The sequence below is a fragment of the Vulpes lagopus genome, chromosome 24, assembly GCF_018345385.1.
Source record: "Vulpes lagopus strain Blue_001 chromosome 24, ASM1834538v1, whole genome shotgun sequence".
NCBI classification, from domain to species: domain Eukaryota; kingdom Metazoa; phylum Chordata; class Mammalia; order Carnivora; family Canidae; genus Vulpes; species Vulpes lagopus.
Window position 1 is genome coordinate 22,418,415 of NC_054847.1, and position 16,472 is coordinate 22,434,886.

The 16,472-nt window shown below is 33.7% G+C and overlaps 1 protein-coding gene across 1 annotated transcript in view; it reads right to left on the minus strand.

Annotated features, from left to right (window-relative positions):
- LRP1B (LDL receptor related protein 1B) overlaps nucleotides 1–16,472 on the minus strand; it is a 1,815,754-nt gene that overhangs the window by 20,143 nt on the left and 1,779,139 nt on the right. Inside the window, exon 86 of the mRNA XM_041739937.1 lies at nucleotides 15,758–15,862. Coding sequence (XP_041595871.1) covers nucleotides 15,758–15,862 — 105 coding nt within the window. The remainder of the gene's footprint in view (nucleotides 1–15,757; nucleotides 15,863–16,472) is intronic.

The window sequence follows — 16,472 nt, forward strand, 5'->3', positions numbered from 1 at the left end:
TGTTCCTCACTTTGACTCACTTTGACTCGCTATACTGTTGTGTAATTCCCAGTATCTTTTGTGCCCTTTCCATGCGAACAGTAGTTTGTAAGATGTTATGTATTTAGACAGATATTTATTCATCGGTTTGTTAATTTTATTGTAAAACACTTTTCAATATCTTATTGTTTCATGACTTTCTGAGTTAAAATTATTTCATATACACATAATGATTCATATTTTTTGTAACATGCCCCCTAAATTTCCTGTACTAACTTTGATGTGAAATTTTGCATAAGATCCAATTAACATTTGCTGAACTTTGTGCCAGATCTTAGGATAAGTATATTCATACGAAAAATACTATTACTCACTCTTGTAATAACCTAGGAGTTGGAATTACTATGTGAAGTGAGGATGTGCATATTCAAATAATTTGCCAGGAAAAAATAGCTTAAGTAGAGGAATAAAATGTGATGTCATTATTTCATTACTGTTTTCTGCAATAATGCCATGATCATTCTAATTCAATGCAGGAGTAGGAAGAAATGCTTTTCTTTAGTCCCTTATGCCCAGGAGAGTACCAATTTCTCAATAAAAAGTCAGAATATTGTCTGAACAAAAGGAAATAGTGTATTTTTTTGAGTCGTAGATTTGTAAGAATTACCACATTGGCTCAGACCTGTGATCAAAATGTTTTAACATTCTGTCTCTAGCAGTGAAACTGAGGAATATATTATTAAAGAGTGTTTATATCCTTCTTGACATCAATTTCACATCTTTACATTTGTTCCAAAATATTGTACATGTGTCTAATATATCTTTAAAGATCCATTATCTATAAATTCATCTATATTATTACTCAATCCACTCTTGAACTTCCAAAACTATTGACCCTATATTTCACTTATTTGGTATTTTTTTACATACAATTTTGCACTACAATTTCTATTTATGCAGTACTATTCTCAATCTAAATTTAACTGTTTCTTCTTACATGGGAAAAGGCAGGTATTACCTTGTTTTTTTTTTTTTTCTTCAGAAGGCTTAGGGTAGTAGCTTAAATTTATGTTTGTTTTTATAGGTATACTTGATTCTACTCTATAAGAATATAATTAATTGTTTTAAAATATTACATTAAATCATTGTGTTATCTAGTACTGATAAGATTAGTAAGACAAAACTAATCTTACTTTAATATTAAGAGAATTCGATCAGAAAGGGTTCTTGGTTTGAGAAATGTTAACATGATAAAGTAAAAAAAAAAAAGAGATAGAGAGATATTCAATAAAATCTGACCAGTAATTATTTTAGGAAAAGTAAAAATTAATAAGAAATTGAAAAGGTGGCGATGAAAGAAATAAAATTAATAGAATGGATTTTTAAAAGTGATTTATTTTAAGAAGTAAGGTGGAATAAAAGAAGATGAAATCTAGTTTGCCAAGTAATTACCCATAAAGGGAAGTTTGTTAAGATTGAGTGGTTTAAGTTAGAAATGTTTAAACATATAATTTTGCACAGGCCACTTGAGCAGAAATGGCCACCAAAGTGTGAAATGATGACTGAATAAATACTAAAAAAAAAAAAAAAATTCTATAGTAATGGAAAAGTTTATCATCTAGATATTCTCCAGAAAAATTTATTGAAAGCAGATCTGAAAAGCATGAGGTGTTTTTTAGACTGAGTAGACAATTTGTACTTCACTGAATACATTGCATGCACCGGATAAAAAGGAATAGGAATAATAATAAAATTAGTGTTAAGTAATATGATGGATGTAACTGAAGACCTAAAAGCAGGCTATTACGTTAGAAACAGTGGTTATAATGCTATAGCTAAAGGTGAGAGGAAAAACATAATGTATGCTGTAATACAATTAGAGGGCTCTCTCTACACATTGCCAAGACAAAAGGCCAATCCTACAATTGTCTTAAAAAGCTACCAAACCATAAGGGGTGGAATTCTCTATGCTTAGTGCCATGGACACAAAGTAACTATTTTACCACCTGAATATTTTGTGATTTAGTACAAGATAAAGGTGAACAATAAAGAATATTTCTATTAAAAAAAAACACCTCATGAATGCCCTTCTTATTTCTTAGGGCTTTTGTGTGGTGCCAGTGATAAAATTTGAAACAAATTATTATGAGGATGTCTGGCATATCTAACTGTTACATTTTTAAGAATCATTCAAGATACATTAATCCCATGCAAATCTGAGGCAATGGTAGGAAGATCTGGAAGTGTTATCACAAGGTTTTGAGTGTATGAATGTCTTTAAGTCCGATATAACTTTAATTCTCTAAAAAAATATATTTAATTTACTTTCTATTGCACTACTCATGTGCTGGGATATTGATGTTAGTCAGACTCATTTATAGCCCAAATCACTGAAAAATGATTCTGACATCAAAATGGTCTTCTGCTTTCTGATACTTCAGCATAGCCTTTAGTCTACTTACAAGACTACTACATGTTCTCCAAAAGCTAACATGAAAGCTTCCCATCAATCATTTGTACTTGATTAAGGCACCCTGTGTTAGTATCAATATGAGCTTCCCAATTACCACCTTTCAGCCTTCCTCAAAATCTAGGACCTAAACTTTCAAAATATTTGTTTTACATTTAATTGTTTTAAAAAATAAAACAAGTAATCAAAAAAAAAAAGAGAGAGAGAGAGAGAGAGAGAGACATATGAGATAGATTGAGAATGATTTGCTAAAGTCAAGATTCAGTATGAATTAAACAATTTGTATATCCCATGTAGATGTTAGTCATACAACAGTCACCAGGTTTGTTTATAACATTTATAGAATCATGTTGCAGGCAGAAACAAGGAGACCTTAGGACAAAAGATGCCCATTAACACATTTCTTTCCTAATCCAAATGTTGATTACTTTCTGACTGAAGGTAAGAAGGTTTATGCAGGCAATGGGTAAAAACTGATTTAAAAAGTAGAGACAAATATCTTCAATAAATCTAAAATGCCATACAATATTACAGTTACATAATTTTACATTATGGAGAAAACTGCAATTTGGGGTTATAAATATTTTTATTCATTTGGTCAGCATACAATCATAAATATGGTATATTCTATATGCATATTTCCATATGATAAGTATCTAAAACATGCATTTGCCTATAACTATGCTAGATTGTGATGAACTTAAGGTGGGGATTGTCTATTATTCATCTTTGTATTCTCTCATTTCTCTTTTTTAAAGATTTTATTTATTTATTCAAGAGAGACACAAAGAGAGAGGCAGAGACATAGGCAGAGGGAGAAGCAGGCTCCCTGCGGGGAGCCAGACGTGGGACTTGATCCCTGACCCCAGGATCACACCCTGAGCCAAAGGGAGATGCTCAACTGCTGAGCCACCCAGGCGTCCCTGTATTCTCTATTTCTTGAGCAGTCTCTGGCACATGGTCAGAGTGTGTATGTGCCATTTAACTAAATGAATGAATAGATCCACGAGGCAGGGAAGATGCATGGTTGAACACATATAAATATGCGACTATATAGAGAGAAGTTTCATAAACATATGGGGTGCTTATTTTATGAAGAAAGTGTAGCGCCATTCATAAGAACTTGCTTTCAATTAGTTGTCAGTCAGTCATTTCTCACTAAAAGGAATATTGATCCACTACGGGAAACACTTCATATAAAAGAACCACAGTAATAGGCAAATATTTTCTTCCTTCTTTCCTTCGTTTTCTTTTTTTTCTTATTTCCTTCTTTCTTGGCTTCTCTTTTCCCTACCTTCCCTCTTTCACTCATTAATTCTTCCCTTTATAAAATCAGGTGATACCATTCTAGCAACTTGGGCATGAAAAAAATTTACTTATTCGATGATACAAATTGTGTGATATTTCATTTCTTGTCTCAGGATGCAGTCAACAAAGAAATGTTTTTTCTTTCATGAAAAAAATTCTAAAAGTGCTTGCCTGATGAAAGCACTTGCCTGATGATATATATATATATATATATATATATATATATATATATATATATATCAATTAAATGTAATTTAAGGGCAGCCCCGGTGGTGCAGCAGTTTGGCGCTGCCTGCAGCCCAGGGTGTGATCCTGGAGACCCGGGATCGAGTCCCACGTCAGGCTCCCTGCGTGGAGCCTGCTTCTCCCTCTGCCTGTGACTCTGCCTCTCTCTCTGTGTGTGTCTCTCATAAATAAATAAATAAAATATTTTTTAAAAAAGTATTTAAAAAATAAATGTAATTTAATTCAATCATTTAATTTAAACTATTGTCTGAAATTAAAATGCTGGTATGCAGGGATACAAATTGCCATTTGTGTGAATTTGGAATCAGACAGACCTGTGTTGTAGTCTCTCCTCCCCTCCTCATAGGCAATTCATGCATTTCAGTTTTTTAGTTTATAGTAACAGGAGAGAGAGAATGATACTTCCTGCTTTGTCACACATTGTCCATAGATATCGCCTCATATGACATCACCTTTGTTTTCCCCTCAAATCCACTTCCTTTTTAGTTTGTTATTTATTTTTTATGTTTTCCTTTTACTGCCTCAAAAGATTTTTCCTTATTCCTTCCTTGTTTTTTGCAAGGTAAGTTGATTATTTTAAAATCCAAAAAAAAAAAAAAAAAGCTTCCTTGGGATATTAAATGACATAATGATGTGTATAAAATTTACACATCATTTAACTTAATTTAATGCAAATGATGATACTATGAATATTAAATTATTAAATTTAAAGGCTGTATACCTCATGCCAATATCTACATAGTTGTAATTTCTGATTTGTATGCTCATTAGAAGAAGTATTAGGCTTAAGATTTTATACTCCTTTAACATAATGACTTCTGTCTGTTACTGTCGTACTATAGAAAAGGAGAAAGAACATATTTTCTTAAATAATGATAGTATAAGGAATCTTTAATTATTTTTTTTACTCTGAAATCAACATTGGTATTTAAACCATATGTGTCCAATCCTTTTCTGGAAAGTGTATAAAATTAGATGGGGGTCAGGTACGAAGCCTTAGAGTGACTATTTAGTTTTCTTGACTTTTCCCAGCAATGGAATAGGAGCAAGAAATAAGCGTTTTTTGTTAAAAGTATCTGAAATTGTGATTGTTTTCTATCGCAGTAAAATCTGGGGAAAGCAGTCTAAATAGAAAAAAAAATATTTAATTGTTAAAGAAGTAACATTAACAAATGAAAATATTATGTGGTTATATTGTGGTTTCTTTGGTTATTCCGATTTGCTGATTATGTGAAATCATATATATGATTATGTGTCCCCAAATCAAGGGAAGATAATGTGAGAACATCAAAGCTTTATAACTGTAGCTGCCCAATATATATAACTCTGTAGTAAATGCTCTTTGTTAAGTAGTGCCACTGTACTGTCAAGGCGAAAACTAGACTTAAAAACTTGTACAGAAAGATGTGATATCTGTATTGTGTGTTTTCCCCACGGCACTGCCGGCATGGTGAAAGCTAGGACAAGTTACAACTTGTTACCTGGGATCATATAGGATAGCTATTGATGTGACAGCTTTTCTTGGCCTTACTACTCCAAAAGACGTGCACATCTCATATTTTCTGTTTTGAACATATGCCATGGGGCAGGAAAGCAAATAAGGAATGTGCAATGACCTGACTCTTACAACGTGGACAACCCAGGCCCCTAAAGTTGAATTGCTCAATACCCCTGCTGAAAAGTTGTGATCTGTTTGAAATCACTCATGACAAGTTCCTTGGTTCTTCTCAAATATTCTCTACGGGGCCACAAGGTCGCTGGTCCACATGGAGAAATGCTGCTCAGCCTGACAGCAAGACCACAGAGAGCAAACCCTGTAGTCTCCTTTCTGCAAGACCAGTATTTTCAGAAACCAAGGCCTTAATTAACTGCAACCTAGAGAATAATTCCTATCTCTTTAAAATTTGTGACAGAAACAGAACTCGTTATCCTCTTCCCAAAAGTCGTGCCAAAGGCTTCTCTAGTACTTGTACATTTTCCTTACGTGTTTCTCACCCTAAGGACTTAGAAAATAATGCTGAACTTTTAATAAAATAATTAGATTGGAACAATCACAAAACCAAAGAAAATGATGAAACACCTAATGCAGATTTCTCTCTTAATGAATGTCCCTTTGGTATTTATATATTTGTTTTGCATCTTTCTGCATTTAAAAATTCTACTTCGAAAATGATTATGAAACTAATTCTCCTGTGTGTTTTCTAAGGAAATTGAGGGCAGACCCATTGTCCTTTCTTTCTCAATAGGACTTGAGCTGGGCTTTACTTACTATAGGTCCCCTCCCAGTTACTATCCGTGCACTGCTTGCGTTTTATTTATGCCACATAGCACCTTATTTTCAATAAGAAGCACTTTAAAAAAAAAAGCTGCACTTTATTTTTCACCTTCAGACTCCTAGAAGCCCAGATTATACCAGGTTCTGATCATGTATGCCTGGTGTATTACAATGGCTTTAAGATTTTCCTTTTTAATTTTTTTAATGTTTATGTTGAAGAACAATACTCTATGTTCTTTACATATATTATATTTCTTAATCCTATTGTTTCTAAAATTGTTTCTTTTTTTAAATTTTTTTTATTTTTATTTTTTTTAATTTTTATTTATTTATGATAGTCACACAGAGAGAGAGAGAGAGAGAGGCAGAGACACAGGCAGAGGGAGAAGCAGGCTCCATGCACCGGGAGCCCGACGTGGGATTCGATCCCGGGTCTCCAGGATCGGGCCCTGGGCCAAAGGCAGGCGCTAAACCGCTGCGCCACCCAGGGATCCCCTAAAATTGTTTCTAAAACAATTTTAGAAAGTACATGCTATTAGCATTTCCATATTAAGATGACAAAAGAGCCAGAGGATTAAAACTAAACAACCAAAACAAACTGCAATCCTGAGATATAATATCCTCTATCACTCGGCTCTTGTATGCCTTGTTTACCACAAAACACTTTTAAAAAGTCACTTTTTTTAAAATCATTTTTTTTTAATTTAAAAATATCTTTGTCCTTTTCATTGCAAATTGGGATTAATTTTTAAATCTCTCTCTCTCTCTCTCTCTTCTTTTTTTTTGCAAACCCATAGCTTCTTGTTCCAGCATAGCACCATGTCATCAAAATCTTTCTAAAACATTCAGATGGCTGTGATATTCCATATTTCAAACATTATCAGTGTTCCTCTATTGCTTATGGAATGAATTTCAAATTTCTCGCTAAGCATTCTATATTCCTCAGAATTATTTCACTGTCTAATATCATTGTCCAATCCTCCTTTATAAGCATTATTTATTTACATTACTCAAATCCCCAGAGCCCCTGGCATGTTCCTTCTTCCCTCATCTTTTTCTTCAAATAGACTCACAGGCCCTCAAGGGCAGGGGCTATATCTTACTTTCCCCTTCTTCCCTGTCTATTTTTGATAGAGATTCCCAGACCAAAAACAATAAACAAACAAAAAGCAAGGAGAAGAGACAACAAAAACAAATAAAATTATGTTCTTCTAATAAGTTAAGATGTTGAATTAAACCTACTTAGATCTTTACAGAGAGCTATTTAACCTGGATTCCAGAACACTCAGGAAACACCTCAGGGTAGCATTAGATGGTATCATAAAGGTGAGAAAGAGAATAACAAATCATGATAAGATCAATCACTTTTCTGTTTTTTTCCTGACTCTTGTAGTTTTGAAAACTTAATAACAAAGTAGGATGTGGTATTATAATGATGACAGAAAGATGATCATATCATAGGCTGTCAGCTCTCACAATACAATATAGGCACCAAGACATTATTTTTAGCAACATTAGCTAAGAACATACTATGTGCAGAACATATGCTAGCTATTAGGGCAAAATAGATAAATCAGACACAACTTCTTACTTGAAGGAATTTACAATCTTCCAGAGAGAAACAGACATATAAATTTAAAGAAGCCATAGAGTGTACAACAGGCAACATTCCCAGGCCAATTTCATAGAAATATGTTCCATGTCCAAAGGCCACACACAGATGAGAGGTCAATTCTAGCCATAAAATATGGAATATCATAGTGGAGTATGAAAAATGGAAGCACACACACATACTCTCACACACGAATGATCAAAGAAAGGAGATAATTTCTTTGGAAACCATTTTTTTCCTAAAAAAGATGAACAAAAAAACCAGATACCCATAAAAATCTAACTAAACCAAAAAGGGAAAAAAAAAAGAAAAGGTAATAGATTGGGGGGAAATGCTCATAGTACGTTATTTTTAGCTTTTGTTTGAAATGAAGAAGTAAAACATAAAAACTAACATCACTATCTTGTTTTTGACCAAATGGAGAATGGTTCTTGCCATGGGAAAGAAGCAATAATATATATTATAAGAAATGTCTTGGAGCTCTGCCATTTTCAAAACAGTCAGTGCCTGAATTGATAGGATTTCAGAAGCCATGCACTATCAGAGTTAGATCTTTTTGGTTCTCTTTTTTCAGATGACACAAATAAGTTTAAAAACTACCTTTTTTCTTCTCTTTTTAAAAAAGAATATATATTATACAGAAGACTATTTTTAAAAAGTAAATATTACCCAAATTCTCCAATAAGGGATAACCATTAGCCTTTAAGCTACACAGGTCAAATATTTTTGTGTTTTGTTCACGGATTAACTCTTTGGTGCCTAGGATATTGTCTGGCTTATAGTAGGTGCTCAATAAATACTTGTTGAGGAATGGCTATAGGAAGAGAAGATTGACAGTATTTTTGTTCTCTCTAAGAGGGCAAAGTATGAACCAATCAAGGGAACCGACACCTAAGATTCTAGTTCTGATAGACTTATATACTAGACTAGGGGTTATAATAAGAAATAAGTGAAAAGAACTATTATCTTTTGAGCTTAGATGTAAAGAGACTACTCATACACTTAGCTAAACCTTGGCATATTATTTTAAAGTGTCAGAAAAATAAATTATGAAACCATAGAGAAATACTGAATAAAAATATTTAATCATGAACCACAAATTTTATGATTAGTTCTTCAGTTACTGCATAGTATGAACAGATTTTCTATTATTCTTAGTGTTGCTGCTAATGGACATTTTGTTTTCTCAGTGTCTTCTTAGATGTTTTAGAGGGATTTGGGGAGAATTTGTATCTGTGGTTGTGACTCCAACCAAATTTTAAACCAGGTTGAAAGCAAAACTTCAAATGGGAGTCAGATTTAAATATATTATGCCTCATAGACTTATAAGTGAATGGTTAGCCCAAACTTATCACTTTACAGATAAGGAAAATGTGACACAAAAAGACATTAGTCACTTGCCCAAAATCATAGCTAGTGTCATTCATATATTCGATACATTTGGACCTAATATTTCCATTTCTGGGTGTTAGTCTTAGAAAACTAATGAGAAATTACAAACATATTTAGATACATGTTTGTATCTTTGGGGGGAAAAGTTAACACAAGAACACAAGAACAAAACCGCACACCTAATAACTGAATGATACATGGTTAATTATATAAAGTAGGGAAAATGCAGACAATGGAACACTGGGCAACCACTTAAGAATAAAAGCATCTAATTATATATGCTGACAGGAATGGTGTTCAGAATGCATTGCAAAGTAAACATAAAAGAGTGTCTATCATGTGATCTCATTTTAGTATCTAATAAGCTGCAAGTGTATATTTGTGTTAAGAAACTGAATGAACAGAAACCAAAAACAATAGTGGACTTATACTGGGACTTATCCTATCAACTACCTTGTTTCTCAGACCTTTGGATTTGGACTGAATTACACCAATGACTTTCCTGATTTTCTCTCTCATTCTCTCCCTACGCGCGCGCGCACACACACACACACACACACACACACACACATCCTCGTGGTTCTATGTCTGACTAATGTGATATATGTAGTTATTATATATAAATATATATAACATATAATATACAAATATATATTACATATTATAAAATACTTTCCTCATTAAATTTTGATTCTTTTCTTCTGAGAAATTTAGCTAAGCCCGAGTCAGTTAAGATTTACTATTCACTTTCCTTGTGCCACATACAAAGGGTATCTGAGTTGAGACTATTAGGATAGTAAGAGGTAAATGGAAAAAAGGAGAAGCATTTCAATTCAATGAGCTGTTTGAGCAGAACATCTAAGAGTGGAATGGTCCTGCAGTAATGTGACACGGCTGTGTGTGTGTGTGTGTGTGTGTGTGTGTAAGTATGCTAGTAGTGATAGGAGAAGTAGAGTAGCTACAAACGTAATTTTATTATTGGAAGAGGAAATGTACTGTAAATATTGCTGGGAGATAATGCTGTGAATGTTTTAAAGAAAGTTAAATCCCATATAAATGAAAGTCTGACCCTTGCAAGTTATCTTAGAAGTAGGAATACACAGTTAACTTGATACTGAGTTGAATAGTTCTTCACAGTATTGATTTTTAAACCTCACAACAAAAAACATATAACAGCCAAAATATTGTCAAGATAGCACACATTAGATTCTTTTAAATTTGGTTTTAACCTAAGCAATATCACTTACTTTAAAAATATCAAAACTCTCTCAAAATAAGCATAGAAAATCCTATGTTTTATTTTTCTCTAGGATTTTCTGTGGAGTTTTCTTTTTCCTCCATATGTAGTAATAAGTGAAAATGTCCATCAAGAGACAAAAGTGAAGGCTTTCAAAGAACAAATCTATTTCTTAACTTGAAGGCTACAGTAATAAAATTTCTATGTGGAAAAAAAATCTGTCACCTTCATAGATCTGAATACCTTATAGACTTTCCAAATGTGTATTAAGTCCTGCACATTCAAATAGTTTTCCAGTCTATGAAAAAAAAGAAAAATGTACTACCAACAAAACTTAAGCAAGCACTATATCTTATCTTTTAAAGCATTTTTTTGTTTCCTGTAAGGCTTTTAGATGAAATAGTACACACTAGCTTTTCATTAAAAATACGTGTCCACTACCAATTGATATTTGAGGCTGAAATCTGTATTTCCAAAAAGCTCCCCTCATAAGGATAAATTGACTATTAGGAAGATATCCCAAGGGCTTAATATTCTGCTGTCATATAGAACTTTCAAAACATCTCCCTTAATGGCCATCCAATGGCAAAATCCAATAAACCATTTATAATTTCGTATCCTCCTTAAACTGTTTGGACTTTCTCTTTCTCTTTCTTTCTTTCTTTCTTTCTTTCTTTCTTTCTTTCTTTCTTTCTTTCTTTCTTTCTTTCTTTTCTTTCTTTCTTTTTCTTCGTTCTTTCTCTTTCTTTCTTTCTTTCTTTCTTTCATATTCTTTCATACTCTCTACTCCTTTGAATTGAAATAATCTACTTTGACAAGTTCCCTCCAATTTCTATTTTTCTCATTTACTTTTGTTGATTCCTTTATAATACAGTATCAAACAGTAGTCTTTTATAGATTCCATCCTTAATCCTCTATTCCTCTTTCTATAAACCCACTCTCATGTCATGGCATAAAATGCACCTCATCAAGTGGCCCCAATATCTCCCTCTAGTCTTCTCTCTTCCTATTTTGCCACATAGGCTAAATTCTGTTCTCAGCAATCATCACCTTACTTTCAAATATATTCTCTATCTCCTTAAAAAAAGATTTTTAGTCATTCCCCATCTGTACAAATACTATACTTTTTTTTTTTTTTTACTGTGAAACTATCACTTCATCTATGAAGTTTTCCTCTCTCCAACTAATCATCATTAATTGATCTCTATTGAGATGTTTTCCCACAACACTTTGGTCTTATTTCTTTTTTTGTTTCTTAAGTTTGTCTCAAATGTTTATTTAAATTCCAGTTAGTTAAGGTATAGTGTAATATTAGCTTTAGGTCTAGAATTCAGTGATTCATTACTTACACAGAATGCCCAGTGCTCATGACAAGTGCCCTCCTTAATTCACATCACCCACTTCACTATTATAACAATTACCAAATGGAATTTTAAGTTTTTTAAACCCATTCATCTACTAAAATAAATTTTAAGTTCTTCAAAAGTAAAAACCATGTTGGAATTAGTATAGCATAAGGAGAGTAGTACAGTGTAAGAGTTATAACCGGGGCATGAACTTCAGAATCAAACAAATGTTGTTTGAGTCCCATTCGTTCTTAGTATGTAACCTCAGTGTTATAGTCTGTGAAATGAGGATAATAATTACATGATGATGATGATGATGATGATAATAATAATAACAGCATAATATTCTAACTTTACATAAAATATATAAAGTGCCTAACATAGTGCTTGACAGAAAGTATTTGCTAAGTCAGCTTTAGCTCTTATTAATTGTCTTTCCGAATTTACATAGGGTCTCTTTCATTATAGGTTATCAATAAACATTTGGCAAATGAATGAATGAATGAATGAATGACAGCAGAATGTCATTCTCTCCTCTATGCTTCTTTTTATAGCTTAAGATATTTGAGGGGATTCAGTAAGAATTACTGCTACCATCGGAATACATTTTAGGTTGTAAAAAACAAAGGCATGGACAAAATTCCCATAAAACCAAATGCACATAGAGACTAACATATGCAAAAGTAAAATAATTTTCTTCTAAGTCTTTCCAATTAATGTATTTTTCCTCGCTGAGTTTAAAAAACAGGCTGATTATCATCTTATAAGGCCAGGTGCCTCTGATGATACTTGGTAAGAGTAAAAAGTGGAGAACATTTTTGTGGGCTGCTATGCCCATGAAAAATGGATTCTGGGGATACAGGGGCATTCTGTGGGCAGGTATAGTCCTACACCTATTTATGGGAAGGAAGGAAGAGGGTGGGTCTGAAATGTTATGTGTACTTTGCCTGGACATAATGAAGAGGGACAAGATTAATGAAGACTGGGCCCCAGAATAGGCATTACTGGCGTCCTGAAAATGAAATAACATGGGTACCTAGATCAATGTTTGGCTAACAATCTCTCTGGACTTAATAACTCTGAAATATCCACTAATCTCTTGCCCTTGCTCTTCTTTCCTCCAGTTGCACTGCCCATCACTTTTCTCATGAAGTCATGCCAAACCTTATCAGGTAGGGCCCTTGCAGCTGGTCTTCAAGGCTCTCCCACACACATCAATGAGCATCACCTTCAAAAGCCAACTCCTTCATCTCAAGCCTCTGCCTCAAATCTCTTTGGCTGATCATTCATTTCAGGATCCTATGCAATCCCTTAACTTTGGCATAAATAAGATTCTAATTTATCTTTTCAGTTTTGTGTCTTTGTGCCCCTCCCCCTCCCAACTACAGTCACCCTTCATTCTAGCTATACACAACCACTCACAGTTCCCCAAATAAGCCATTAAGTCTCACATCCATGTCTTCGCTTATGCTATTCTTTCTTTGCAGAATGGTCTTCCCAACCTCACTTAGTATCATGAACTACATAAACCACAAAAGATTGCCTTTTCTGTTAAGCTTCCATTTCCCATTCTGAACAATCACTTGCCCTGCTAAGACTCCACTGCCCTCTCTTTTTTACCTGTGTTCACACTTATATTATTATAAGTTAATTAGTTGTGTATGAATTTTCACCCCATTAATTAATGAGCTCCTTGATGCTGGGGGTTAAATTCCATTCATCTTCACTTGTCTAGGATTTAGCATACTCTCAGAGTCAATAAATATTTGCTGAATGGCTGAAGAAATTTAGGGTGGAGCCATGTTGAGGTAGAACTGAAGAGTCTCCTCTGTCTTCACTTACACAGGTGCAAACCTGAGTATGAACTGAAAAGTCAATGCCTTAAAAGATCAGTTTACATACACTTTGTAGACTAATACTTAAAGTGTTATTTTTGGATGTAGTTTATGTAGGAATATTGGTTTGACATATTCAAATATCTTCTAGAAAAAAAGAAGGAATACCAATTTTTCCCTGTTTAATTAGTTTAACCACTTCTCATATTTTTTTGGACAATTATCTAAAGAATGAGATTTTTAAATAAAAAAATAGTTCGTTTGTGAACAAAACTGTAGAGTTTTGATAATGAAACATCTGAATTTCAATACAATTGTGCTTCAAGACCATTACTAAGTATACTGTGACACCATCATGGGGTTAGTATGAGGCTCCAGTCATGGTCTCTGTTTATGACGTGGGATATAAAGGGGGATGTCACATATGATCCATCTCTAAAGCTCAAATACAAAATGCAGAAATAATTTCCATCATGATGAACATTGATAGTTACCCCAAAGGTGGTCCCTGAAATTTCTCAGAGCAAATAAGTTTATTTGACATGGACGGACAAGTTAGTTGAATTAGGAGAGAAAGATTTAAACTATTAGGAAACAAAATTTTTACCATGTACCTATTTCTTCTATAAAGAAGTCTTTCTGGTTAAAGTAAGAGTGTTCTCGGTGAACATTTGGGAAACAAAAGAATGTATTATTATTTCATCAGCACTTGAAACGAAAAGTCAGTTACTGAAAAGAAGCCACTATTCCAAATATAATAGAGACTATAGCAATAGGGTCTAAAAACCCCGCTTCTGTACTTCCCTAATTAAATGCGACTATTCTAGGAAATGTATTTTTATTAGACAGTTCCATGAGCTTTTTCATTCCCTCTGTTATATTTCTAGACTCTCTAGCTGACTGTGGTGCATACACTTGTCGGTGAGCGAAGCAAAGGTTAAGTGTGTGTGACACAGATGAGCCCCGAGATTAAGTATACACTGTGAAATGCATGTGGATGTTCATGATTTAAACCAATGAACTGTGGCCTGAAATGATGTCACACGAAGCGCAGTGGTAAAGTGGAAGGTTAAACCTACTTGCATCTCGGCTCATTAAACGCAGTTAAAGTGCAAATCCCCTCATTCTGACAGTAGTGATCACAAGGGTTCTCTTTCTGGTCACAGCGCTGACTTTTAAACCCCACAGAGCATCTGCAGAATTTCAGTAAAATACAGCTAAATAAAGCGTCTGACTTTTTTTTTCTAAATATGTTTCAAATTTATTTCATACAGAGATAGTAACATATGAATAAAACTTTGTAAAGTACGCTCATTTCTCTCTCATTCACACTCATCACATGCTGCTCTGACAAGGTGGGGACAGAATGTGGATGTGGATCAGAGGTAGACGTCATCCTTCTAGTGCAGCAGTGATCAAAGAAAACTCAAAATAGAAACCATGTAAGTGGAATGGTTTTATTTCCAGTTGTCTATTATGGACAGAGGGAAGAATATTAAATTATAGATTTTCTCACAAGCAGAGAATCTCCAATACTTTCCAAATGTTTAAAAACCCAGATTCAACTTCATGAATCCAAAGGAGACAGGGGCTTAATAGGCTTACATAATATAACACTCTAAACCTGATACACACATCAAATAGCATTATACATTTGAAAAGATACCTCAAGTTCTTTTGAAAAGAATGGATGTAAGTACCAAGTGTTCACAAATATGATTATGCCTGGGTTTCCCATATCTGAATATGGTCAATGAAATTAGAATAATTTTCCCTGGCATTTCCAACTTCAAAGATCTGTGAATGTCTTTAATGTGTATGATGCTAATAATTGAATGAGCTCTTCCTTATGAAATCACTCGCAAATTGATAAAGGAGGAGATTTTGCAGCACACGAGCCACTGAGGGACAATACTTGATCAGAGATGTCCATGAAACATTCATTTAAAATGGATCACTCCCTCCACCACCAAATAAAATGGAGAACAATAGAGGAGGGACTCCATGTACATACAAAGTCATTCCACAAAGTGCCCACAACATTATACAATACTCACAGACACACAGGTACATTTGTCTCAGGGTCCAGCTGGCATGTGCCACCATTGTAACAGTAGCCATCACATAACTGACAGCTAGAGGCAATCTTTCCATTAGTGCAGCTGCAGCAACAAAGAAAAAAGAAATCTCATTGTTACTGGCATCATTATTGTTGAAAGCTGACATAAACTCTCTGCAGATGAGAATATTCATCATAGAGGAGTAATGGAGGCCTGGCTAAAAGTAAGTTTTCAGAAAGACAGACTTCCTGGAGGCAAAGTTGTTTTGTTTTGTTTTTTTTAACAAAATGATGAAAGACAAATGTTTTCTTTTAGTAATTTTCAAATTTTCAACCCATTTGCTTAATATAAAATTTTAATATAGCTATATATATGTGTGAAAAAATATGCTCTAATGTCTATCACTTACACTACAGGGAGACGTTAGCATTCATTTATTCCCTTTTCATATAACTAGGGTTTGGTGACATTGGTGTGAATTATAAATCACATGATCAAATATTCTGGAAGCAAATGCTTCAGCTATTTCTCGTAAACTGTAAAATCTGGTCCAAAAAAACTGTTAGGAGTTTCAGATTCCAGGTTTTGTAAGAAAATATAGGATTATCTGATAGTCATTTTATCCCACTGTTTCTCTTTGATTATGTATTGCAATTAATGTCAATTTTTTTATTCTAACACACACAAAAATCATGGTAAGTTCATTGAAAAA